At 41.3% G+C, this 26,950-nt stretch overlaps 1 protein-coding gene across 1 annotated transcript in view; it reads left to right on the plus strand.

The window, feature by feature from the left end:
• The window catches only part of akap6 (A kinase (PRKA) anchor protein 6), a 353,243-nt gene that overhangs the window by 315,337 nt on the left and 10,956 nt on the right, over positions 1 to 26,950 (plus strand). Inside the window, exons 14-15 of the mRNA XM_067992171.1 lie at positions 8,828 to 9,043; positions 23,116 to 26,874. Of these exons, the coding sequence (XP_067848272.1) occupies positions 8,828 to 9,043; positions 23,116 to 26,874 (3,975 nt within the window). The remainder of the gene's footprint in view (positions 1 to 8,827; positions 9,044 to 23,115; positions 26,875 to 26,950) is intronic.

The following is a 26,950-nucleotide window of genomic DNA, read 5'->3' on the forward strand; positions in this document are numbered from 1 at the left end:
AATAATATTGATTTTACTGACCTTGGTGCTAAAGGAAAAAAGATATGTTGGTATAATTGTAATAAAAGATCATGCATTGAACCAGTTTGCCAAATACATGTGCCATGTACTGAACAACTGTGGGTGCTGCCTTCACAATAAGCCACCATTACAGGCAAAAGTCTGCAGAAGTTTCAGTTTTGCATTTGCAGAGATTTCATTAATATTAGTCATTCCTTGACATCATGATTAAGAACTCTTAAAGTGTATTCCTAAATTATTGAAATAAATCTATTTCATAAAATTACATATAGATTTAAATCTTTTTCACTATCATAGTAGGTACAGCACAGCAGCAGGCCATTTGGCTCATTGTGCCTGTGCCGGCTCTTTGAAAGAGCTATCCAATTAGTCCCACTCCCCTGCTCTTTCCCCATAGCCCTGTAAATGTTTTCCCTTCATGTATTTATCCAATTCCCTTTTGAAAGTTACGATTGAATCTGCTTCCACCACCCTTTCAGGCAGTGCATTCCAGATCATTACAACTCGCTGCATAAAAAAATGTTTCCTCATGTTGCCTCTGGCTCTTTTGCCAATCACCTTAAATCTGTGTCCTCTGGTAACCGACGCTTCTGCCACTGGAAACAGTTTCTCCTTATTTACTCTATCAAAACCGTTCATGATTTTGAACACCTCTGTCAAATCTCCCCATAACCTTCTCTGTTCTAAGGAGAACAACTCCAGCTTCTCCAGTCTCTCCATAAAACTGAAGTCCATCATCCCTGGTACCATTCTAATAAATCTCTTCTGCATCCTCTCTAAGGCCTTGACATCCTTCCTAAAGTGTGGTGCCCAGAATTGAACACATTGTTTACTACATTTCCAAGTTTCCTGTCATCTGCAAACTTTGAAATTATACCCTCGATACCCAAGTTCAGGTCATTAATATATATCAAAAAGTGCAGTGGTCCTAATACTTACCCCTGGGGAACACCACTATATACTTCCCTCTAGTCTGAAAAACAATCATTCTCCACTATTCTCTGCTTTCTGTCCTGTAGCCAACTTTGTATCCATGCTGCCACCGTCCCTTTAATCCCATAGGCTTTAATTTTGCTAACAAATCTATTATCTGATATAACTCTTGTCAGCTCACTAATGTATTGCTTTTCAATTCAGAATAAGTATTTTTAAAATAATTTAACTAGTTTATATAGTTAATTTGATTTATTTCAACACAGATATTTGAAAGTTTAATTTATATTTAATTTAATAGGTTTTATTTCTATCGTACAGCCAGTAAACGGAAAGAATTATCCTTTTTATATATAAAATAATGCGGCACAAAAACATTGTCATTTAGCACAGGTTTATTTGGCTACATTGTCATTCCATGAAGATTATTACAGTAAAGAAAGGATAATATATTTTATGGATCAAAGTATGAATTGATTAAAGACCATTTCTTGTGTATACTACATGACCAATGAGTACACAGCATCGAGTGTTAGTAGAGTCTTGATTGTTTGCTCAGATATGCCATCTATCATTGTATATATGTATTTGTATGTGTGTGGGTGTGTGTACATATATGTTCCAGAAATAGCCAGTTTACTTGATCAGAAACCATTAGGAACTTGAGAGAGACACAGATAGTGTAGTTCAGCTATGACTCCATAAGTATCCAATACATCACCTAGGAATTGCTATACTGCTATACTGTTCAGCCTTTCATTCTTTCCCCATCTTGAGCCCCACATAAGTCAAAGCTATAGTCAGCATCAGGTTCCAAATTCAAACCAGATATTAAGTATTGTTTGAAAAAATGCTTCCAGGATGGATTTGTTTATGGTGCTATTTTTATGATTCAGTCATAACTTTTTTCATGCGAATCACATTTTATGAATGAAATAGACAAAACAAGATGCAATTTAATAGTATGCGTGCAATTCTATTTTAATCTAAAATGGCATTTACTAAGACTGCTGTGGTAACCAGACATTCTTGCTAAAATTGCTATTTTTAACATATTTATGATTTGTATGAGGATGTCATAAGCAAAACATCCAAGTTTGCAGTTGATAGTGAAATAGGACAAATTATGAGGGACCATGCGATCAAATGGAATGGAACAATAAATTCAGAGACAATTCAATGTGAATAAACATAAAATATTCAGTATGGGATCAAGGAACAAAAGAGGGAGCATGTGTTGATTTAGGTAGTGGTAGATCACGCTAATCAGAAAAGAGATCTAGGGAGAATTATGCTTAAATTTATGATAAAAATTAGCTGTACAAGAAACTAGACAAATAAGGTACTGGTTTCCAATAGCTGGGTACAAATCAAAAGTGGCTGTATTGCTGATGTATAACGCATTCATCAGGCCCCATCTGATGTACTGTGCATTTCTGGTCAATTAGTAATAGTAAAAATATTATTGCCCTTGAAAGGGTACAAAGCTGATCAATGAAGATGATTCTGGGTATCAGAAATTTAATTTATGAGGAAGGATTAAGGAAGTTGGGCTTATTTTCTTTAGTAAAGAGAATGCTTGAAGGTGACCTAATTGAATGTTAAAGATTCCGAAGGAGATTGACAGAACTGATCTCGGCAAATTATTCACTGTAGTGAAGTTTTCAAATACCATGGGAACATGAGTTCAATAAAATGGGAAAATTTGGAAGTATGAAGGGAAGTCAGGCAGAAATCTTTCACCCAAACTATATAGTTCCATTTATGCAATCCAGTTCCAATTTTGCTCATGTGCAACCAGCTGCAATATAAGCTGGAGATGTAGTTTACCCCCCTTTGAGCTTATTTTCATTTTGCCTAGGCAACACAAATTCCCTAACTCTTTGGCCCCATTAACAGAGAAATCCCCCCACCTGCCTGCTTACTCAGTGGAGAATCTCATCTCCCATCAATTTCCTTTGTTGGAGTCCCTTCTATATGAAGCCAGTCCACCTGCCTATCTTAAGTTCTTCCAGGCCAGTGGCTGCTTAGGCCCATGGCTAGATAATGAGTCACAGCAAGGGGTGGGTTTTCTTGATCTTTACATTTTTCCATTAGTCTTGTTTAAACAAGAACTCTTTCAATGCAACTTTGTTTTGGGTTGCAAAATATTTTGAGCTGCAGGAATGGCAGATACCAATTCTGTTGAAGTTCTTCATTGAAATTTCTTTATATTGTTAGTCACTTCTATTTATCAAACTCTGTTACCATGCATGTTTGTGGCCTGTCACATGACAGTACAGCACAGTCTTCATTCTGTTAGTTTAAAATACTCCAAAAATGGCTGCACTGGTAACCATTGGTAATCTGGATTGTTACAGTGGGACATTGTGTATTTTCAGCATATCTCGGCAGAGAGACCGCCAGATAGAAACACTGCTGGAAAATGATAGGATCAGAAAGCAATTCAAATGCAAACCAGGTTTCTGTTTCTTCTGCTTATTATTAAAAATGATATATTTCCCAATGCATGTCAGCAAAGGGATTATAAAGAGTAGCAATAAAAGAAAAACATTCAGTGGAACAAGAGCACTTGCTGTGAGCAATTACAGCTCAATGATTTATTTTCTAAACCAAGGCAACCCCTTAATAAACCATCTTGATATAATCGGAGAAAAAGTACAGTGAAATGGTCAAAATCATATGTTAAAATTTTCTTTTAAAGTCTCAGTTTAACAAGCCAAAATGTGATTTTCACAAGGTATACTGGACATGTAAGGGATGATTTTAACTCTCCCCTATCGATGAGAAAGGAGCAGGGCAGCAGTTAAAATGGAGCGGCTCCATTTCTCACTCCGTTGCCTGTGATTTTAACACCGTTGATTTTGGTGGCAGTTGAGGCCCCCGCCAGAATCCCCTTCCCAGCTGCGAGACCCTCGCAACACTACCACACCCCCACCCCGGACTTACCTTGCTTCCGGCCCGGCAGTTAAAATCTTCCGGGCCTCTGACCCACATTCCTGGCCATCCACTCGAGCCGGCTTCCTGCCAGCAATTAAAAACGGTGGCTGCAATTAATGGCACCACTATTCCTGGCCAGAAGGGAGATGATTGGGTAATTCCCCCGTCAATCACACCTGGAGTGACTGCGGTAAGTGACTGGGATTGATTTCACAGAAGATTTCTGTTTGGTGCAGTTGGTAGAGACTATTTTTAAATAGACTTTGTTTCCTTTGCTGTTTGCTCTGCATTGCTGTAAAATTCACATAAGTCTTGCTGGCCGTAAGTCCCACCTCACCTCCGACTCATTGGCTGACACAGTGGTGTCAACAATCACAGCGATAAATGTTCGCCAGAACATCTCCACTGTTCTACTTCAAACAGTACTATAGGATCTTTTATGCCCATCTGAACAGGTTGAAAAGGCCTTGGTTTAATTTCTCATCCAAAAGCATCTCCAACAAATCAACATTCCCTCAGTACTGCACTGAAGTGTCAGCCTGGATTATATATTCAAATCCTGGAGTTCGGCTTGAACTCACAAACTTCTAACTCAGAGGTGGGAGTGCTGCCACTGAGCCAAGGTGAGATAAAAATATTTTAATTTGTTCTGTTCTTTCTGGGAGAGTGATTATTCTACAACTTCAGTGTGAAACACTGGAATTTTACTGGATGCAAGATAATGGCCAATTAGAAAGTAGTGTTTGGAATGTTGGGTTTATCATCATAGAAAACCGTAGTATAGAAATTATATAATTCTCACCTGTGTTTTCAAATCCCTCCATGGCCTCGCCCCTCCCTATCTCTATAACCTCCTCCAGCTCTACAACCCTCCGAGATCTCTGTGCTCCTCCAGTTTTGGCTTCTTGAGCATCCACGATTTTAATCGCTCCATCATTGGCGGTCATGCCTTCAGTGCCTCGGCCCTAAGTTTTGGAATTCCCTCCCTAAACCTCTCTACCTCTCGCCTCCTTTAAGACGCTCCTTAAAACCTACCTCTTTGACCAACCTTTTGGTCACCAGTTCTAATATCTCCTTGGTGGCTCGGTGTCAAATTTTGTTTGAAAACGCTCCTGTGAAACATCTTGGGACATTTTACTACATTAAAGTGCTATATAAATGCAAGAAGTTGTTGTTATGAGCCTAAAAATTGGTCCATGCCAGCCTCTGTTCGGGAGGAGGGGGTGTGATTGGGTGAGGGGAATAAGTGATCGGGAGGGAGGGGGTCAATCGAGAGGGAGGGGGGCAATTGGGAGCCGGCACTGGTCTTCGGCACTACAGTGGAGCCAGGAGCATGCCTGCTGCTCCTGGCACCACATTGAGCTAAATACTTTTTAACAAACTTACCTTTTTGGTCCCTTACCACATTTTCTTGATCAGCTAGTGCCGACCGTGTTCAGGGCAGACCAATTTTTCCAAAGGGAGTATCCAACTGGCATTAGGCTCCTTATTTGCAAATGCAAAGGGCCTGATGCCTATTTCTGGTGCAAGGCCTGGACACCTCTTTTTCTGCCTTTACCAATATGGCGTGGGCACACTTCCGGCATGGAATGTTCCTGCACGCGCCACCCTCCATATTGGAAGCTTTGGTCTGTTTTACACATGTAAAATGGGCATGGGGTCAACCACTTTCTAGGCCAACAGAGCTTTACATGTAGAGCCACTCAGATCAAAGTATAATGCCATTTCCAAAACATTCCCTTCATGCTACAAGTTTTGCATTCATTGAATTCTTCCTTTTATTTTTATTCTGTGTATTTGGGTCAAAGCTAAAGCAGTTTATCTGTGGAATTGTTTTGATGGTATTTCCTTTTTTAGTTCATACAGATTAATAACCAATAAAGCAAGTTTTTATTTTTATGGCACTGACCTCGGCTTTCCCCCTGCAAATGGTATGAATCAGGGGGCGGAGAGGAGTACTTTAAGGCTGCGTTGGTGTTGCTTCTGCCTTTTTGGGCTGCGGATCAATGTAGTCCAGCCAACAGTTCTTTTGAGTGCTTATTTGTCCCTTAATGTTTTGGTCACATTTTTAAGTAACCCAGGCAAAGTGTAGGAAGAAGCAGCATTTAGTTACTCATGCTTTCAAGGAAGGAGGAAGACGTGTGTTTTAACCCGCAAGGACGGGTGGGGTGGGTGTTAAAATTTGAAAAGTCGGAAACCTGACTCCAACGCGCCCACTTACGGTTTTAATGGAGGCTGGTTGCGGGGCAGGTACAAACCAGCTCTTCAGAGGCGGCTCATTAATTTAAATATTTCAATGAGGCTGTGTGCCTCAAGTTTTACAACAGTTTTAAGTTTAATGGCTGCGGGACGGGTTTCCCAGGGCTCAGGACCCAGCAGCTGACGGGAGGTGAGAACGGTCAGATCCAGTAAATAAGTGCTTTTCCAGCACTGCCAGGAGGAGCAGGAGTGCTTCCCTCCGACCCCTCAAGCTAACCTGCGTCTGCCCCCGCGATCAAACGCTCCCTTCCTGCTATTCGATGCCCCCCCAATTTCCCCCCAGACCCACAATCCTACCCCCGCCCTTCCATCCACGTTCTCACCCCTGACCCATGACCTGTCCCTCCCTCTTCTCCCCACCTGTGGCCTGGTGCCGCAGGACTTCCCGTCCGGCAGCCAGCAGCCTCTCAATTTGACTGGCTTCCGGCCGGGAAACGGAGAAAAACATGTTGAATGAGGTCCTACCATTTCATTCAGCAAGACCTCCGCATTACCCGCATTTCTGGGTTTCCTGGCCGCTAAGACCGTGCCCCCCTCCCCCCTGTAAATATTGGGGCCCATATTTCTGATTGTAACTTTTGTTTTTTAATACTTACAATGATGTTGGGCTTTTTTGGCAATAATGTGAATTTCAAAATGTGTTAACTTCATTGGCTATGTTGAGCTTGAGTTACTGTATCTATGTCATGAAACTTTTCTACTGTTTACCCATATCTATTACTTGCAACTTTAAACAAGAAAACTTGAGGAATCGTGGATGGAAATGCATTGTTGCCAAAAATTGAATAATACACTACAAAGCCAAATTTGGCAATAAATAAATGAGGAATTTATCATCTATCTTATTTAAAATTCAGAAATGTTAAAGGTATGCTATTCTCTTATTATAGAAATAATGGAATTCTACCTATTACGGATTTATGGAAATTTGAAAAATTGCAAAAATGCAATATATCAACAAATAGAATATCTCCATAAAATGTCTTCCCGCTGATGTATAACTCAATACATTTTGCAAAGGAGTCAAGTAATCGTTCTGTAAGCCTTCATTTTGCAGCTGGCTTATGCGGATTGAGAGTTAGTTACCAAGATAATTCTATACACACTGCACCAATAATCCAAATACATACTGCTGATTGAGCTTCCTTGCTTTAGTCCCATAGTATAAAATATTGTGTGATCTATTAATTTTTTTACATAAACACTGTGCATGTACATTGAATTTGGTGAATGTTTCTCTTTCCTCATTGCTGTTCAGTTTATTTCCAGTCCAGTAACTGAATGATGATTGACATATTGCACTTTTGCTTTGCAACCCAATCATGATTGTGCTTGTAGATTATTTTAATTACAAAACCTAGTCCAATATGATTTCCACTGGCCTCTGCATAATTATATAAACAGGTAATACTTTACAGCAATGAGTCATTTCATGCTTTAAATAAAATTCTACCTCATCCTAAATTTCGTGAATTATGTACCCTACTGTTGTCTAAATTAGGATTAAATTTCAAACAATTTCATAGATATTTGAAAAAATGAAACAATTAAGCATTTTTATTCTATTGCCATGAATGATAATTTTACTGCTCAGTGGAGTGATAAGTCACACAAGTGAAAAATAAACACAAAACATACTTGAGTCATCATTTGACAGTTGACAGCTGCATAGCGCATTCTAGAATTAATATAAAGCCTGGCTGCCTTGGTTTCCACAGATTATTCTCTCTCATATGGAACCATTGACCAATGGCAGTAAGTTCTGGTCATTCTTTCACACCTGAGAAAGATTATGATAACTTGTTCTTGATTTCACAGAGCAAATGTTGCAAGGGGGTTGGAGTACAAGAGTAAGGAAGTCTTGCTGCAACTGTACAGGGCTTTGATGAGACCACACCTGGAGTACTGAGTATAGTTTTGGTCTCCTTACCTAAGGACATACTTGCCTTGGAGGCGGTGCAACGAAAGTTCACTAGATTGTTTCCTGGGATGAGAGGATTAACCTGTGAGGAAATTGAGTAGAATGGGCCTGTACTCTCTTGAGTTTAGAAGAATGAGAGGTGATCTCCTTGAAACATGTAAGATTCTAAGAGGGCTTGAGTCTAGAAGTAGGGGGCACAGTCTCAGGATAAGGGGTCGGACATTTAGGACTGAGATGAAGAGAAATTTCTTCACGCGGACGGATGTGAATCTTTGGCATTCTCTACCCCAGAGGCCTGTAGATGCTCAGTGGTTGAGTATATTCAAGGCTGAGATCGATAGATTTTTGGACTCTAAAGAAATCAAAGGATATGGAGATCGGGCGGGAAAATGGAATTGAGGTCGAAGATCAGCCATGATCTCATTGAATGGCAAATCAGGTTCGAGGGCCCTATGGTCCACTCCTGCTCCTTTTTCTTATGTTCTTAAACTTATTCTTTTCAAAGAGTGTCCCATAAATATTCACACTCATTCATTTGCAAGTACAGTAAAATGTTTCTAATATAAATTAGTCTGAATCTATTAGTTTGATTAACCCTGCAACAAGCCCAATAAATAAACACCCTATGTCTGGTTTATTGGATGGCTGTTGGCATGTTGTATTTTCATTTATATTATGCCAAATTGTTTTAAGCATATGGGACTGAATTATACAACATTATAATTGTCACTAATTTTAATTATTTGCCTTTAGTCACTGTGCACTGAAATTAAACAACGCCGGCGTGGCATAATATCTGTACTGCGCTTGTGCCAACGTCTCCTCGATGGCACAGATGCCAGCTGTCTGGAAGCTGATCACCAGTCAATGCAACTTATTATTGTGAACCTGGAGAGAAGGTGGGAAGCCATTATCATGCAAGCTGTCCAGTGGCAGAACAGACTGCAAAAGCAACTAGGAAAAGAAAAGGTAAGAATTCAATGCATGAGGTCAATAACGTGTAACATAAAAGATAAGAACATAGGCAAGTACAGGAATGCAAAAAATTCTGCAGTCCATCTGGCTAATCCTAAAAACTAATACCTCTCACTTGCCCAGTTCTTCAAATATCCATCCAATTCTCCCTTAAATTTTCCACACTGCAGCTTCACTATAAAGGAAAGTATAGGAAATTGAATATTAAAGAAAAAAAATAGAAATATTCATAGTATAACCAGAATAAAGTAGAACAATGGGAAATTTTATAAATATACTATCTTTCCCCCAACCCATCCCTGGCCCAGCAATCTGTTTTCAAACAGCTCCACAGATACCACCAATACTGCTCTTTGTTCAGTACACGAGAGGCTTGCTTTAGCGATACAGGACGACTTGCTTCCTCAGCATGTTCTTCCTCTCATCCCAGGTAACTTGCCCAAAACAGGCAAACTGGACATCTACAGGAAGTCCCTGGCTGTGAATATCAATCAAGATTATAATTCAAATCTGGGTCTCCTAGTTGAATGTCTGATGCTATAACACTGTAGGCTATAAAGTTATCCAGATACTAGCTTTTGATCTCTGCAATGTTTATCGTATTCAAACCTGAAATATATTATAACAGGATTGTCATTCACTGTGTCTATTGAAGGTAAAACATTTCTATTTTAGAAACCAATCTTAGGTCTCTTTCTACATACAGTGTTATTGCTACATTTTTCATCCACTCTGAACAGCTAAAATAATGTTGCCACCTGACACCTTCCCAGGACCAGCAACAGAAGTGAAATTATGTCAAATGTGTTGAAGGGTGGCAAGAGAATAGCACAGTATTTACATAAATTAAGGAACTTTTTGGGAATGTTAGAGAATAAGAATAGATACTTAAAAAGAGAGAAACACTGCTAACAAGAGCAAGTAGCAGAGGCAAAGTACAAGGCAAATGATCAAACAGTGAACAAGTTGATGTTAGTCAACAACAACCAAAAGCACAATGTGGAACAATACAATTTGCTAGGACTATGTAGGCAATCATGTAAGAGAGGGTGCCTGGTATTATATTTAACAAGGTTTCTTGATACGATTTATGTTGTTATATAAGAGATGACGACAGCCTTTGTGAGTTGAAGTATCTGAATTACTTAACTGGCTGTACTAAATACCAGTTTGTTTATGTTTTTGCTGTTGGCACTGAATGTAATGGAATTTCTGCCAAAACTGTGGCAGCTCAAGAGATACGGCTTAATGTAAATTTTAGAAATAAAATTAATTTTATTCAATCTACTACAAGAAGAAAACACTATGGGGAAGATTTTCTCTGTGTGCTATTTGTTGTGAACAGGTTGACTATTCGGTTACATGTAGGACTGGGAGAAAATTTTCCCCACAAGTTTCTGCTTTACAGGAAATTTAAATAATTCTGTATTTTTTAAAGATATTGTTTTGTGCAAAACATACAATTATGTGGGTTTATAGTAAATGAATATAATTTTAGCTAAATTTAAAGAGAGTTATTTTGCTTCTGATTATCAAGAGGCAGTGTCCTGAAAAGCGAGATTTTTCGATTTGGTGCATGAAGCCAGTATATTCAATCCACTGTGTTTTGAAATGCACTTGCCTCTGGGGGTTCACTCCAAGTTTATCTTCCTTTGGTTTGGAAGTGTTGCTAAATGAATACTTCAGATTAGATTTGCTGTCCCACTGTTCTTTGGTGATGCTGAAATACCTGCAAACAAAGTACATCATGAAAAATTAGTGATGAGAATCTGTGAAAAGAGAAGTAATTGAAAAGAAAGGTGTCAATCCATAAAATTGCTGGACTATAACTTGGTGTTGTAAAATTGTTTACAATTGTCAATCCATCAGGTCATGGCAGCTTAATCCCATTTTTTCAAGTACAAATATATTGGTGTCAAATTATAATTTCGGTCAAACTAAAATCCTAATCCTGTCACTGCTTTAATGTGTTTTGCAACAGGAATCATCTGATCTACCTACTTTTTTAACATTTCTAACATCTGATAGCAAATAGAAATGTTATATATATATTGATCTGATGTGCACAAACAACTACCACAAAATGCCATCTACATTTATTATCAAATTTTATTATAGTAGTATCTTACTTTGTTGTTAAAACATAGAAGCTTGTTAAAGTAGCTACAGTAGTTATATTATTTATTACTTGATTCCTGTAGAATGCAAGGTCAGCATGAACACTGTGGAAAAAAATAATGTTTTATTTGATTAAACTGATTGATTGAACCAACAGTGGTGGCTTTTATCATGTAATAACAAACCAAGTTAGTCATTAGTGTTTCCTTTATCAGCATGCAGATAATAAAATTCAATCTAATAAAAATTCATCACAGTAGATGTACAACATACCTAAGCAAGTGTTAGATTTGCCATTATATTAGATTTACAATCATCACATGGTCATTATGAACAGACCTTTTTGTCATGAATAAAGTGAGAAATCACATAATCTGTTAAACTACTTCCCTAACCAATCCAGGATTCTTCATATTTATTACTTTTTAAAGGGTGGATTTTTATTGTAACTTTTCAGTTTGAGATCTTTATTTAATGCAAATGAGTTAATAGTATTAATGGCAATTCTGAATATTAACCTGAATATCAACTTAAAGTCACTGTACCCTTTTCTTGTTCAACTTATAACAAAATAAATGTGTATTGTTCTATGTTACGTTTCTGTAATTACTTGTTCCAGTCACTAATGGGATGAAATTGCACTGTGCGATATTAGCATGCAAACATGTTAACACATTGGCATGAAATTTGCTTGGCCGATGTCTTAATGAAGACATCAATCCATTTTGAAACAAATGAGTTAATACCTTTATCATTCAAACGTATGTGCTGCTTATATCGCACAGTGCAATTTCAAGGCATCACTTACTTCAATTTAGTTGTAGTAATCCTTTTACTGTCAGTCTTGCTTTTGAATCATAAAAATATGCATAGATAATTGTTCAATTAATTTTAAACATGTATGAATTATCTTTTGTTGTCTGCCCATTTCCTGGCGAGAATGAGGTGAGAGCGGCATGAAATTTGGTGAGACTCATCCCACCGAGATCTCAGAGGAGGCCACCTGTTGCGATCTTCGGGCCAGCCTCAAAATAAGCGTCTGGAAGTGGGAGGAGCCTCATATCAATTCGCAAATAGGGGTCCTGCGTTGCTTGCAAGACCCACAGGCCAATTTCGTCTGCAGGAATGTTGCTGATGTCATTTCTAGAACGCCCACAGTCCATGGGCGTTGTGCCCATTTTTCAGGCATAAAATGGGCACAAATTTAGCAGTGGAACAGCCTGTGACCAATCTGTGTAGGCGTTGGTCCCTCTGCTAAATTCGTTGGGGCCTTTTTAAGGCAGACACTCGCCTGAGGGGCTTTGATAGTGTAAATACGGAGAAACTGTTTCCACTGGCAGGAGGACCGTTAACCAGGAGACACAGAGGATAAGATAATTGGCAGAAGAGCCAATGGGAAGATGAGAAGAAATTTTTTACGCAGCAAGTTGTTAAGATCTGGAATGCACTGCCTGAAAGGGTGGTGGAAGCAGATTCAATAATAACTTTCAAAAGGGAATTAGAAATATACTTGAAGAGGAGAAATTTGCAGGGCTATGGGCAAAGAGCAGGGGAGTGGGGCTAGTTAGATAGCTCTTTCAAAGAGCCGGCACAAGCATGATGGGTCAAATGACCTCCTTCTGTGCTGTACGATTCTATGGCACCTAAAACTTACATTAGGCTCCTTAAAAATGCAAATTAGGGGTCTAATGCCTGTTGAAGGATCCCATCCAAAAGTTAATCGGCGATGAGCGGGACAGGCGTAAGGCCCGTTCCACTCAGGATTATTCAGCGGGCCCCAAGCCACCAATGAAATGTAAGTCCACAGATGTCGCAATCACCTCCCTCCACCGTAATCCAATCCAGTCCCTCCTCCCATGACTTACCTGTGGGCCACTGCCAGCAGGGCTGGCGGCCCGACATTGATCTCTTCGCTTGGGTGAGCTGCATGTGGAGTCGTGACCAGCACTGACACCTCGCAATGATTATGCTGATAAGGCGTGAGGACCAATTTTCATTGATCCTCGAGCATCTCCATCTGGGTGCACACTGGTCGTGCAGCCCCGAGTCTGGACGAAAACAAGCCCACACCAAAAACTGCCCCTGCAAGACAGGAGAGCTCAATTCTGAGTGCTATTTAGAGCGATCCTCATCTATAGTAAGGTAAACCACTGGAAAGTCTTTTGCTTGCTGCTTGCTCATTGGAGAAAGCTTTTTTTTTATTTCTGTACCGTTTTCTATTGCTGGGACAGCCTTTACAGTCTAGTGTACTGGGAAAGGACGTCTGCCAGCACTCAGGATGACATCATGGAGTGGTAGTTGGGTTACTACTGTGTCTGGAGGAGGGGGAACAGCAGCAGAAAGGGCCATACAGAACTGCAGTTGCAGCTGGAGGGAGACAAGGCAGAAAGAAAGAGGTGAGTTAGAAGGTCTCCCTACCCACCCCAAGTCTTCAGACCCTGAACCTTGTACCTACAGCTTTTGGAGGAGCAATGTGTAAGGAGGCTGTGCTTCTGCAGGGAGGCAGTGTCGGAGTTGTGTCACCTCCTGCAGCAAGAACTGCAGCCCACTGTCACATCACGCACAGCCTTGCCTGCTGCAGTAAAAGTGACAACCGCCCTCGACTTCTTTGCCTTGGGCTTGTTCCAGGCTACAGCAGGCGACATCGTGAACATCAGCCAGTCTGCAGTCCATACCCGCAACACACAAGTTACGGGTGCATTGTTTGCCAAGGCTAACGATTTTGTCAAGTTTCCCACAGATATCCGCAAGCAGCAAGGTAGGGCTTTAAGAAACATAAGGAACATTAGAAATAGGAGCAGGAATCGGCCATACGGACCCTCGAGCCTGCTCCGCCATTCAGTAAGATCATGGCTGATCTTTGACGTCACCTCCACTCTCCCGCTCGATCCCCATATCCCTTGATTCCCTTAGAGTCCAAAAATCTATCGATCTCAGCCTTGAATATACTCAATGACTGAGCATCCACATCCCTTTGGGATATAGAATTCCAAAGATTCACAACCCTTTCTCCTCATCTCAGTCCTAAATGACTGACCCCTTGCCCGAGACTATGCCCCCTGGTGCTAGACTCTCCAGCCAGGGGAAACAGCCTTTCAGCACCTACCCTGTGAAGCTCTCTCAGAATCTTATATATTTCATTGAGATCGCCTCTCATTCTTCTAAACTCCAGAGAATATAGGCCCATTCTACTCAATCTCTCCTCATAGGACAACCCTCTCATCCCAGGAATCAATCTAGTGAACCTTCATTGCACCCCCTCTAAGGCAAGCATACCCTTCCTTAGGTCAGGAGATAAGGAGACCAAAACTTTACACAGTACTAGAGGTGTGGTCTCACCAAAGCCCTGTACAATTGCAGCAAGACTTCCTTACTCTTGTACTCCAACCCCCTTGCAAAAAAGGCTATTTGCCTTCCTAATTGCTTGCTGTACCTACATGCGAACTTTCTGGGTTTTGTGTACAAAGTCACCCAAATCTCTCTGAACACCAACATTTAATAGTTTCTCACCATTTAAAAAATATTCTGGTTTTCTATTCTTCCTACCAAAGCGAATAACCTCACATTTCCCCACATTATACTCCATCTGCCACCTTCTTGCCCAATCACTTAACCTGTCTATATCCCTTTGCAGACTATTTGTGTCCTCCTCACAGCTTACTTTCCCACCGAGCTTTTTTCTTTATTCGTTCATGGGATGTGGGCATCACTGGCAAGGCCAGCATTTATTGCCCATCCCTAATTGCCCTTGAGAAGGTGGTGGTGAGCTGTCTTCTTGAACCGCTGCAGTCTGTGTGGTGAAGGTTCTCCCACAGTACTGTTAGGAAGGGAGTTCCAGGATTTTGACCCAGTGACGATGAAGGAATGGCAAGTTGGGATGGCGTATATCATCAGTAAACTTGGATACGTTACACTCGGTCGCTTCATTTAAGTCATTAATTTAATTGAAAATAGCTGAGACCCTAGCACTGATCCTTGTGACACCCTGCAAGGCTTTGGGATTTGGGCTTCCCCCTGGTGCAGGATATAGTCGACTGCACCTACTGTGGGCTCTTCTGGAAGACCTGCTGGAGGGCAGACTGCAGTTGGTCCATGAAGTGGCTGAAGCCCCTATCCATATGGGTTCTTAAGCTGACTAAGGCAGAGGAGATGGTGAAGTCCAGAGCCTGCATAGTACCAGTAGGAGCATCCCAAATAGATACTACAGCATACGTCAGAGACTCCTGTAATGGAGGGCTCAGCTGCAGCATCCGTTGAGCTAACCACACACTCCATGGATGACTGTAGAATGACAATGCCATGCGACAGAACTCCGCACAAGTTCGACATAGACTCCTCTACACTGGTCGATGTGCTGCAAAAGTTCTCTAGCAGTCCAGTGCATTCCAAAGTTCATGATGCACAGCAAGGATCCTTCTTTTATAGGGTGGGCCCCTGAGGTCCTCATCTTTGTCCTCTGCAGCAGAAGTGGGATATGAGCTTGTCCCCTGGGAAGCTGCTTCTTGAACGGTCCTTTTCACCTACACCAGCTACTGCTCAATTGTCTTTGGTGATTCACCGAGTGCAGCCCCCTTTAACTCACTATCTATAGTTTGCAGGGTGCTAATTTCTGAACTGGTGCTTGTAAGGGTCAGAGCGAGTGACACTGAATCTTCTGGAGGACTCCCCCTCCATAGTCAGAGACTTCTGCTGGACCAGGAAAGACGGGCGAGGCCAAAGGTTAGATAGTGTTGGCAAGGCTAAATGCTAGCAGGTGATCGGTAGCGCTAATCACCATCTTGTTGTTATGCAGAGCAGGGAAAATGTTCAGAATAAGGAGAGAAGGAAGGGGAGATGACCAGACACCCTTAAGCATATGTCCTCCAGCCTTTCCATCTGCAATACTGTGGTCCCTCCCTCTGCCAACGATATCGATAGCAGCTTCTTCCATTGACATAAGCTCTTGAATAGATGATGGGCCTGTTCCAGATCTTGCCACCTGCATCCTGTTCTACGTCTGCTTATCCTGAGTGTGCAGGTGGCATTGGAAGGAGGTGCAGGGACGTGAGCTGCTGCTCTTGAATCAGAGGCTTGGGAAGTGGACTAGGGAAGGCTTGGTAGTGCTGGGACTGAGGTAGGGTAGTGCAGAGCTGTGCAAAGAGTAAGGGAGATGTGAATAGGAATCTTACTTTAGCAGCTTTGGTTATGTCATTGAATTTCTTGCAACACTGCTGCGCATGCCTGGGAGCAATGCTGGTGGCATTCACTTCTCTCCACTGCTGCTGTGCAATTTTCCTGGGCACCCAGTGGCCATCAAAAGGGGAAAAGGACTTCCCTCCTACTGGTAACTCGCTCTACCAATACCTCCATAGTATCATCTGCAAACTTGGGAACCTTAGCTGCAGTCATCCTTTTCTCTGACAGTGAAGAAACTGTTCCAATATAGAGCCATGAAAAAGTGCACCTTTCCTTTAAGAGGTGCAGGCAGCCTTTATATCATGGCAACTCTGCTGGATTTCCTGCCATTCCAATGGGCGAGGTGACGAACACTGACAGCTTGCCCTCGATATTAAAATGAAACTCAACCACGAAAATGGTTCAGGCCTCCCGCCCATCGCCCCCCGATATCCGTGGCAATTCAAAATCGGCCCCATTGTATTTACGGCTTGAATTTTTCAGTTTCCAAATTTGGATCTTTTTTATCAATTACACTCACTTTTTATTTTTATTATATGACAATATTGGCCATGAGAAAACATTAGCTGATATGTGCTGTTGCAATATTTCCCCAGTTCAGATGATCTATTGAATTAAGCTTTTGTCCACAGCAAACACTGTCACTGCCACTCATTGGTGGAAGAGCCAACTTACCAAAATGTTCCATTGCTCATCAATTTATAAAATAAGATTTAAAAATATTTTCATGGAGGACTTGAAGGGATTTATTGGTCAAAATTGGTTAAAACCTAAATACCATGATTATACTGCATAATGTCATTGTAAACCAATCAATCACAGCTTCATTTGATCCATGTAAAATTAAGTGATAAACTCCTGAGTTTACGAGGCATTAAACGACTCATGTGTGTTGAATAAATGCTGAGACCACAAGCCAGAACATTTATTAATATATGGGAGACATTCATTATCAAGTACATTTGAGGATTCCAAATTTTATTGCTATTACAATACAAGTTTGGATTTTTTATAATTATAAGGATAGGTTAATAGCTGATCCATTGACTCAGTGTTTCACTGAACTAACGTACTGCCCCACACAGTGGTTGCATAGATTTATCTTCCATAATTTTTCACATAGCTTATTTTCAGCTAAGCCATCTTCTATATTTCCCACTTTATACTAAAGTCTACATTTTCATCAAAATGAGCGAAGGAAAATAACTTCTAAGAAAAGAGGAAAGAAAATAGTTTGCCAAAAACTTACTTTGAGCTTTTTCTTTTAGGAAATTGATTCTACTATGATTACGGGCCATTTTTGGAATATTTATGTCACATAGTCAGGTGATGATGGTGTGACAAAAATATATAATTTAAAATTATATTTATAATTTAATAATATAATTTTTGTTTTGTTACAATAGTATATTTTGCATATATTTGGTTAAATATTTTGGTGCCCAGTACTGAAATTCTTCTGAAGCACTATTGAAAACTAAAATTGCTGCCATAGGATGGTTTGTTGCATCATAAGCTCAGAAATCTTTGATCAAGAATTAGTCGAAGGGAACGGTTATTTTTAAATAATAATGCAGTGATCAGCATTCCAGACAGGAATCTTGTTTATAAATGGTGTGGCTTGTGGCACTAGCCTCCCAAAAACATAAGCTCGTTGTGTGATTTCCTGGACCATGTGCCAACCAAGTACTTTATCATTTGAATTTGTTAGACTGAAAGCTTGTCATTTTAATTTATGTCGAATTATGTGTTTTTGGGTTGTGTGTCACTAAAGTTAGTAGGGAGGATATTGCAACATCTGTGAATTTACTGCTGGAAGCATATGGCCATTTATTTTCAAACTTACTCAGCAAATGAAACTATTATAAATGGTTATTTACGATTGGCATTATTGTTATGGGGCAAGATTCCATTTTGCTTTGATGCAAAGTGCAATAAACATTGATGGGCAATACTATCTTCAAAGTGCCTGCCTGAACAAAGGGGAAAATATGGTGATCGCCCAAGGATCTTCTATTGCTCATCAGTTTCTATTCATTCTCACTGTTAGATGTATGGAAGGTTGGTTGAGCTCCATAAGTTGCACTTACCCCCAGCAAATGTATCTTTATAAGAGTTTGCTACAAGGAGCTGGGAAATCAATGGATTTTTTTCAGTCAACACAATTGTATGTAGTATAAATTACTGATTGTATTGCATAATATCTTATCTATGTTTTTGCTTTAGTGAATCATTTTATTTGAAAAACATTTGGACAGTAATTTAGCCTGTACAAAATCATCAGATGCTGCCTGACCTGCTGAGTGTTTCCAGCATTTTCAGTTTTTAAGATCATCGAGTGTTGTGATGTTTTCCATCTTCCAAAGTGACAGGAGATGTAATAAGCAAGCCCTCCTTTACCCTCAACCCTGCAATGAAGAACATTGAAACCACTGAACCAATTATCATCTATATAACATCCTGACATTGCAGACTCGTAACCTGCTATGAAACCACACTTCATACAAAAGTGCAAATTAGAAAAGATGAATTCTTCAATGGCTAAAACAGGAAGAGCCTTAACAGCATTTGTCATCCATGTGTCAATCCATAGGGCAACATGTGTCATTCCCGTTGCACCACCGCCCCTCCCATGGGACTATGGCTTACCACTCCCATTGATCAGTAAGTCAGCAGACTTCAGGAGATCAATGATGCCTTTAAAGCCCCATCCAAGTGCAAAAACAGCCTATCCAACACCAAGATGGTGCAGATGTTGGAGCCCAGAGTCTGAATAACAACAGTTTTAGCTGACTACAAAGCAGCAAAAGCTAGTGACACATGGCTCGATTTTAAAACGAAAGTGCGGGTGCATTGTGGGGGGGTGGGGCGCGAAGAAAATTGGGTTTTCCAGGAACGGGCAGAAAGGAAGTGCTGGCGGGACGATATTTAAAGCAGTAATTCAAGTACTTAAAGTGCTCGAACTGTATATAAATCTAATTCAGAGTGAAGGCAAGCAATTTCAACGCTGCCTCAGCATGTTTCCCGCGCTGTGTGAAACATGCCATGGGGAACAAGTCGTGTTTCAGCCGGCAGCCATTTAGCCATTTAGCCATTTAAATCCCTGTTTGACAGATGGGGATAAAAGGTGAGTTATTGCAGCAGGACACTCATTTCTCTCAGACAAACTTTTGCTGGGAGATCTTTGTGTTTAGACTGAAAATTCTTGGTTTCCACTCCGAATTGTTCTGATTACACATATTTACCAACTTTTCAGACCCCCCCAAACTGACACCATTAGGATGGGGGGGGGGGGGGCGCGATGGCTGTATTCACCAGTACATCCGAGGACGAGCAACATCACCAGCCTCGCCAGGCATTGCGTGCACTTCCGCCACTTGTAGCTCTACAACACAGTGCTGTGCCACAGGCACCTGCACAAGAGCACAGAGGGGAACAACAGAGGGAGCAACATTGCAGGAGGCACCACCCTCGTCAGAGGGTATACAGACCGAGGCTCAGCTTCTGGACCTCTCTGAGGAGCAGTGCATACGAGAGTGAGTCGCCAGGTGGTCGCAGACATCTGCAGCCTCCTTCAGCATCTGCATCCAGTTGAATAGAGTTTGGAGAGGAGTGCACCCACCGACGTGGACTCTCCACAGCTGCCCCTGCCACCAGTGTCTGCTCGTACTCACTTGTTTGTGGTGACTCACCAGGTGCCAACCTAACTAACTGAGGACTAAGACCCTCCGAAGTGTGAGTATCTGCGCTGGTGGATGGCTCGCTAAGATGTGGCGGTGCGCCCTCAGAGGCCGGGAGCTCCTCTGAGGAATCACCCTCTCCTGTCATTGCAGTCATTGAAGGGCCTGGAAGAGAACAGAAGGCAATATTAAGCATCATCACAGATGTGTCATGTTGTGATGAGCATACTGAGGTGTTCAACATGCCAATCATTGTTAACATCAATTCATGTTGTGTGTGATGACTGTTAAAGTTGTTTCACCAGATGTTTGTGGGGTACCAGTCTTGGTGTCCCCGACAGGCAGGCACTCGAGGGTGCGGATTGATCTCCAGGGTCGCCTCCTCTGCCTCTGTGAGGATCACTATTTGTTGTGGCCCTCTCGCATGCATTTTGTGCTCTCTTCTAGAAGGGGAGAAAGTACAGACGTGTGAGTGAGCGATGGTGAAGTGGTCAGCCGATGAATGCATTGCTTTGAGTGAGGCTGACCATAAAAGAGGTGCAGCAGAGGGCGAGTATGAGATAGAGACATCACATTGGATCAGGATTGGGGTGAGTGGTAGTGGTGGGGTCGCAAATGGGGAGGTGAGGAAGTGCTCAGGAAGTGAAGGTAAGTTGAAGATGAGTCTTAAGTGGGTGTGAGGAGTGATGTGATGGAGTAGTCTTGGCAGTGCAGAATGAGTTGTGGGGTGGGGGTGGTGATGTGCGACCCAGAATACAGGAGTATCATTAAGGGTACTCACTTTTGCTGACCTAGTTAGGTCATTGAAATGCTTCCTGCACTCGACCCAGGTGCGGGATATGTTGCTCCTGTTCGTGACCTTCTCTGCCACCTCGAGCCAGACCTTCTTGGTGGCAGAAGCAGGGCGCTTCCTCCTATTGGCCGGGTAAAATAGTTCCCTCCTCCTTCTCACTCCGGCCAGTAGCAGCTAAGGTGAAGCATCCCTAAATCTTGGAGCAGTCTTGCCGCTGTGCTGCTCCATTGGGTCATCTTGCTCTTTGCTCCAGCAAAATCCATTGGAGCAATGGCCCTCTAAATCTCGACGCTCCTGCTGACAGCCTGTCATGCGGGTGCGCAGTCCGTCCGCTGCGCAGCTTTCGGACAGAAAACCCGGAAACGAAGTTAAGGGGCACCATTAAGTCATGATCGCGTGGGGAACGATAAATTTTTATTATTCAGGTTTGCTGTGGGCCCATTGACCCCCCCCCCCCCGCCGCCCTTTTAAAATCGAGCCCACTGACTCCTGATGGGCCGGGCTCAGCATCCAGGTTGTTGGGAAATAAAGTATGTTGAGAAATGAAATCTATGTCAAGTTTATCTGACTCCTGGATCTCGAACCTTTATTCACGGAGTGCAGATCACTCCGACAACAGAGGTGACCACGTGCTCCATGGTGGTTACAGAATGCTGATGCCTTGCAAAAGAACGCCACACAAGTTGGAGGCGAACTCCTCCAAACTTTCAGATATAGTATGGCAAATCTTTAGCAGGCTTTCCATTTCAAATGCTCATACAATTAAATTACACATGTTTCGAAGGTTGGGTCCCTGAATTCAGCATCTCAGTCCTCCTCAGCAGAGCTTGGAGCTGAGCTTGCCCTCCAGTGAGCCACCTCCTGGGCTGTTGTTTCCACTACTCCCTACTCCTGCTCACTCGTGCTGAGTGCTTCACCAAGTTCTGACCCCTCTAATTCATTCTCTAACCCACCAGGTGTGCCAATCTCTGTAATGGTGCTTCGAGGGATGGAGCATGTGACAGTGCTTCTTCCGGAGAATTGTCGTCCTCCAAATCCTCTGCACAGGCTCCAGGTACTGAGAAGGACCTAAACAAAAGTTGATGCTCATTGCTTGGGATGGCTTTATTATCTCCAGGGATCCCTGCTCTGTCTGTGTGAGGGCCTGGATGCAAGCTGGTTTTCCCCCTCTCCCTCACATTATAAGCCATTTTGTCCTGCAGAAAGAGAGGGACAGTTAGTGAGTGGTTATTGAAAAGGGATGTGCATATGTGTAGGGTTTTCTCATATAAGTGTGTGTTGGAAGGGAGAAGAAGCAAGTTGCAAGTGGGATATGGAAGTGTTCAATGTAAAGAATGTGGCTGGCTGTGAAATGAGAAAGCAGTCATCAGAGTAGATCATTGTATGGCATTTGCTACCAGGTGAGAACAGAATGCTGTTCATGCCTATTGCGAAGGCAGCAGGCAACAGGAGAGTGTGTGATTGGAATGAGAAGAAGTGGTACAGTGCCCCTTGTGATTGGTGGAGAAGGATGTGGTGCAGGGGTGGAAAGTGTTCAGAGTATTGGGGGAGGGGGAATGTGCTGTTGCCAAGTGCAAGGCTTCTCTCGTCAGGCCATTGAAGTGTTTTAAGCATTGAATTCAGATCCTGGGGTGACGCGATGCAAATTCACTACCACTGCTATCGCTCGCCAGGCCTGCTCTAAGAACTGTTTTTGACAGTTTCTTTCCAGAACGAGGACCACCACGTCAGCGAGCGTGGGGGCCTTGCTTCCGACTTCGACATTCTGATGTTTCCAACAAATCCACAGACAAATTTCAGCGATGTGAAAGCAACCTCCTTTTATGAGGAGATTTCACACTTTAAGTTGCCATCCGGAAGCCCACAGGAAATCATGCTCTACAAGTGGGCGGGATGCCCGCCACCAACACAAATGGGTGGGCAGCCCGCCAATCAAATACTAATGAGGCCCAACAGTTAAAATACTCCAGTCTTCACACTGATGACATCGTATGGGTGTGCCATCTCCACCACCCTCCCAATAAATGCTGCCAGTTAAAGTTCCATCTATAAATTCATGAATAAGTGTCTCTCATACACTACTGAATATAGAGGTCTATGTAAAATGTGATGAGGCACAGGGATTGATTAATATTTTGTAAGCATAGGCATACCTAAGTTTATTACTTAGTCAACCTGATTTTAATAAACTGATCATTAGAAAAAGGATACTACAGTTTTAAAATACCATCCTTATAAACATTTCCATGCCCATTTAAAAAATCTAATAACTGTATTTTTTTCATTTTTGATCTTTTTAGGTCTCCTTAAGCTGTATTGAACCTGGCCTAATGGATTTAAATGTCTTGGGTGAAGATTCACTGGAATGGGATGAAACAGACATGAGTAACAACCTGATTGGTATCCGAAATGAGACACCTGACCTTGCATGCGAACAGAATGACATATCAAAATTCTCACCCGGGCCCGTGGAAAATCTTGCTGATGAACTTATGCAGGATCAATATACCAGTGGCCCTGGAGAATCGCTGTACAGTCCTGGTGAAGCACCTTCCTCTTCGTGTCCACGTAGCTATCAGGTCTACAGCCTACATAATGTACAGCTCCATGGAAGAGATCAAATGTCATTCTTCAAGAATGTCTCAAATTTTTCCAATTCAAAACATCCAACCAATTTAGTAAGGAGGGCAAGTAAAGATTCCTCTTTCTCATCCAACGACTCTTTGCCAGACCTACTGGGTGATTTGATTCCAGTAAAAGAGGACAAACCAACATCACTGAAACATGTGAGTGAGAGTGGAATAGTCAGTGAGGGTGACAAAGAAACTACAACAAATTCTGAAACCTCTCTGCCAAACCAGGTTGATCAAGCTCAAACTAAACTATCTGTTAAAGCTTTGCACCCCCTGATAGAATTAAAACATAAGGATTGTCCGATTCAGTCATGCATTTGTAAAGGACAGCGTTCACTTGAAAAAAAGGAAGTGAAGAATGCAGCAAGAATACAGACAACCAAATATGAAGTAGAATTGTCAAAAAATCTTCAATCACTGTCTCTGAGTAATGAAGGAAATTTACAGCCCCTTGATATGAATAAAATTGCTTCAAAGGGTTTTTCAAATGATCTAGAGGCACAATATGATGTGTTCACATTTTATGACTATTCTTACCTGCAGGGCCCTGAGCTTGAGTTAAGTATGACTATAACTCACTCACCTGAAGAAAAGGAAACTACTGATGGGAATGTGTCCTCTAAACCACATTCTGCTGAATTTATTTGTAAAAATGGACTATCAGCTCCAGAATCCAAACCAGACTGTGCCACATCAGAAAAATGTCCACCAATAACACCAAGTGGAGGTAACCTTGAGACTTGTTACAGTGAAACAGGTGATGACAGAGTATCTCTAGATATTATAAATGACACAGGTTTAACATTTTTGTCTCAAAGGTCATCAGTGGAATCGCTTTCAATTGCTGGAGACATATTTCAGCTTGGAACTAACAATCACAAAAATGGTGATCTCCAGCGCAGTACTTCCTTAGAGAGCTGGGCCATTCCATACAAAGTCACAGAGGAACTACTCAGCCTCCAAGGGTCAGGGGACATCAGTATGGGTAGTGATGCAGTAGGGGAGCTAAGTAAGAGGACGTTAGACCTTTTGAAACGTTTAGAAAATATCCAGAATCCAGTAAGTCCAAAAATGAAACGTAGTGTCTCTGATATCACACTGCAGAGTAACTCTCTCAAAATGTCATTCACTGGCCAGTTGTCATTTGATGCCGCATCATCAGCAAATGAAGATTCCGCTGCTTCTCTCACAGAACTAAGCAGCAGTGATGAGCTCTCCTTGTGCTCTGAAGACATAATTGTTCATAAAAATAAAATTTCAGATTCCAATGCATCATTCAAAAAACATGTTAATCACTCAGTGACTGATGAAGCTGATGTCAATATAAGCATGATTGTTAACGTGTCTTGTACTTCTGCTTGTACTGATGAAGAAGATGATAGTGATTTGCTTTCCAGTTCAACACTCACACTAACTGAAGAGGAACTGTGCATCAAGGATGATGACGATTCCAGCATTGCCACCGATGATGAAATTAATGAAGAAAGTAATCACATTTTGGATAAGGACAATATGAAGAATGAATTTCACCACTGGATTAAACCAATATTTTCTCTCACAAAGGAAAAGAAGAAATTAAATCCAGGAGAAAAGGATCGGTGCAGGACAGATTCAAGTAGTACCAGGTTACCCATTTTCAAAAATATTTCAACTCTTTATCCATTTTTAAACAGTTCTGTATTGATGCAGTCCGAGTCCAAAGATTGTAAGGGCACTTTGCTCCGTCCGAAAGAAAGACACTTCAAACAGAATGGAATGGAAACTCTGAGACACTTCTGTACTGACCATTTAAGAGATGATGTAGAGAATGGCAATGTGGAAAAATCTCTATTAAAAGACAAAAAAGAATTGACTAGAGTATTAGACAGCAAGAAACTTCAGTCTTTTGAAAAGGAGCAAATTACTGGCAAGACCCATGAAACAGAATGTTCTAAATCTGAATTATTTAGCAGTAGAGTTGAGCAAAAAACAGATGTTGTTTCTGCACAGTACATTCCAGCTCCCCAGTCCCCCACACAATCTCCACAGAAGGATAAAAGGCTTGTATGTTTGGAAGACAATGGGATTGCAAACAAACTTTTATCATCATCTGCTTTTAACGTTGATAAGGAGCCTATTTTCTCAGAAAAGTTTGCAAAGTATCATGATGTTACTACATTAGGTGGGAAAACATCTCCTGCAAGTGAAAATGAGAGACCCCGACATCATCAAGATTCTAATGCAGAATTGCCATTTAACTGCCATGATGACGAATATAATATTACTAGTAAAGAGTCAGCTGTAAAATGTTCATCTCATTTTAATTCCGAAAACAAACAGTTGGAAGAAACTAACCAAGATTATACAAATGGAATGTCAAGTTGTATCTGCCATTCTAGTGTTCCTCATGGTGTTGAAGGTGAAGAAGATAGTTCCGTTCATAATTTTGTGATGGAAATAATTGATATGGCATCAACAGCCCTGAAGAACATATCCCAGCATGACTCTGAAATGGTGAGTCCAACTTCAGTGGCTCAGATCAAGGAAAAAGTATTGGAACATTCTCACCGACCTTTGCAGCTGCGAAAAGGAGACTTTTACTCTTACCTGTCCATATCATCACATGACAGTGACTGTGGTGAGGTAACCACTTGCATAGATGAGAAAAGCAGCACACCACTGCCGTTGGATTTTAATGATGAGGCCAGGCTAGACAATAATGGTGAGGATGATAACTTTCTTAATGAAGATTTTGAAGAACAATATACTGATCAACTCTGCTTATTTGATTCTACGTGTCAAAGGGACAGAGTTTCAGACAATAATCTGTATCCTTTGACCAAGCCTGTGTCATTTTCTGACAGCAAGGAATCACCATTACCAAATGATAGACTGGACATTGTTGCGTCAAAAGCTATTCATGTGACACCAAGTGATCAAAACACATGTGGTGGAAATCTAATTGAAACAAACAAAATTACTGATGACCCAGATACATTTTTAGGCATCACTAATCAAATATGTAATACATCTGAAGACAGTACCTTTCAATCAGTAGAGTGCCACATTGAGAATCCTTACCTTAATTCTTTGATGCCTAAAGCACAAACAGACACTTCTGAGTGTTTGTCAGATAATGAGTCCTTTTTTGCTATGTCTAAAATTGAAATGCTTGAACCCAATGCACCTCCATTAAACAAGGAGAGTGATGAAAATCACAAGTCAGTAAAACAGTCCCATGAAATTAAAGTTAATCTGGTGAAGGATACACAACCAAATAACAGTCATTTTGAGAAACCAGGAGACAACTTGTTTCTTAGCACCAAAATTCAATTCCCACAACATGGACATCCTGAAAATGACCAAGCTGCAGATTGCAAAGTCAAAGAGAAGCATTACAAGAAAGAAAATCATTGTGATGGGAACTTTAACTCGTCTCAGAAAGAGGTAGGTTATATGCTATATTGAAAATGTATCATTTTGTAATTAGTAGAAGCTACATTTTCTTCTATTTGGAAAAAGA

This window comes from Heptranchias perlo, chromosome 10 (assembly GCF_035084215.1).
Source record: "Heptranchias perlo isolate sHepPer1 chromosome 10, sHepPer1.hap1, whole genome shotgun sequence".
Classification (NCBI taxonomy): Eukaryota; Metazoa; Chordata; class Chondrichthyes; order Hexanchiformes; family Hexanchidae; genus Heptranchias; species Heptranchias perlo.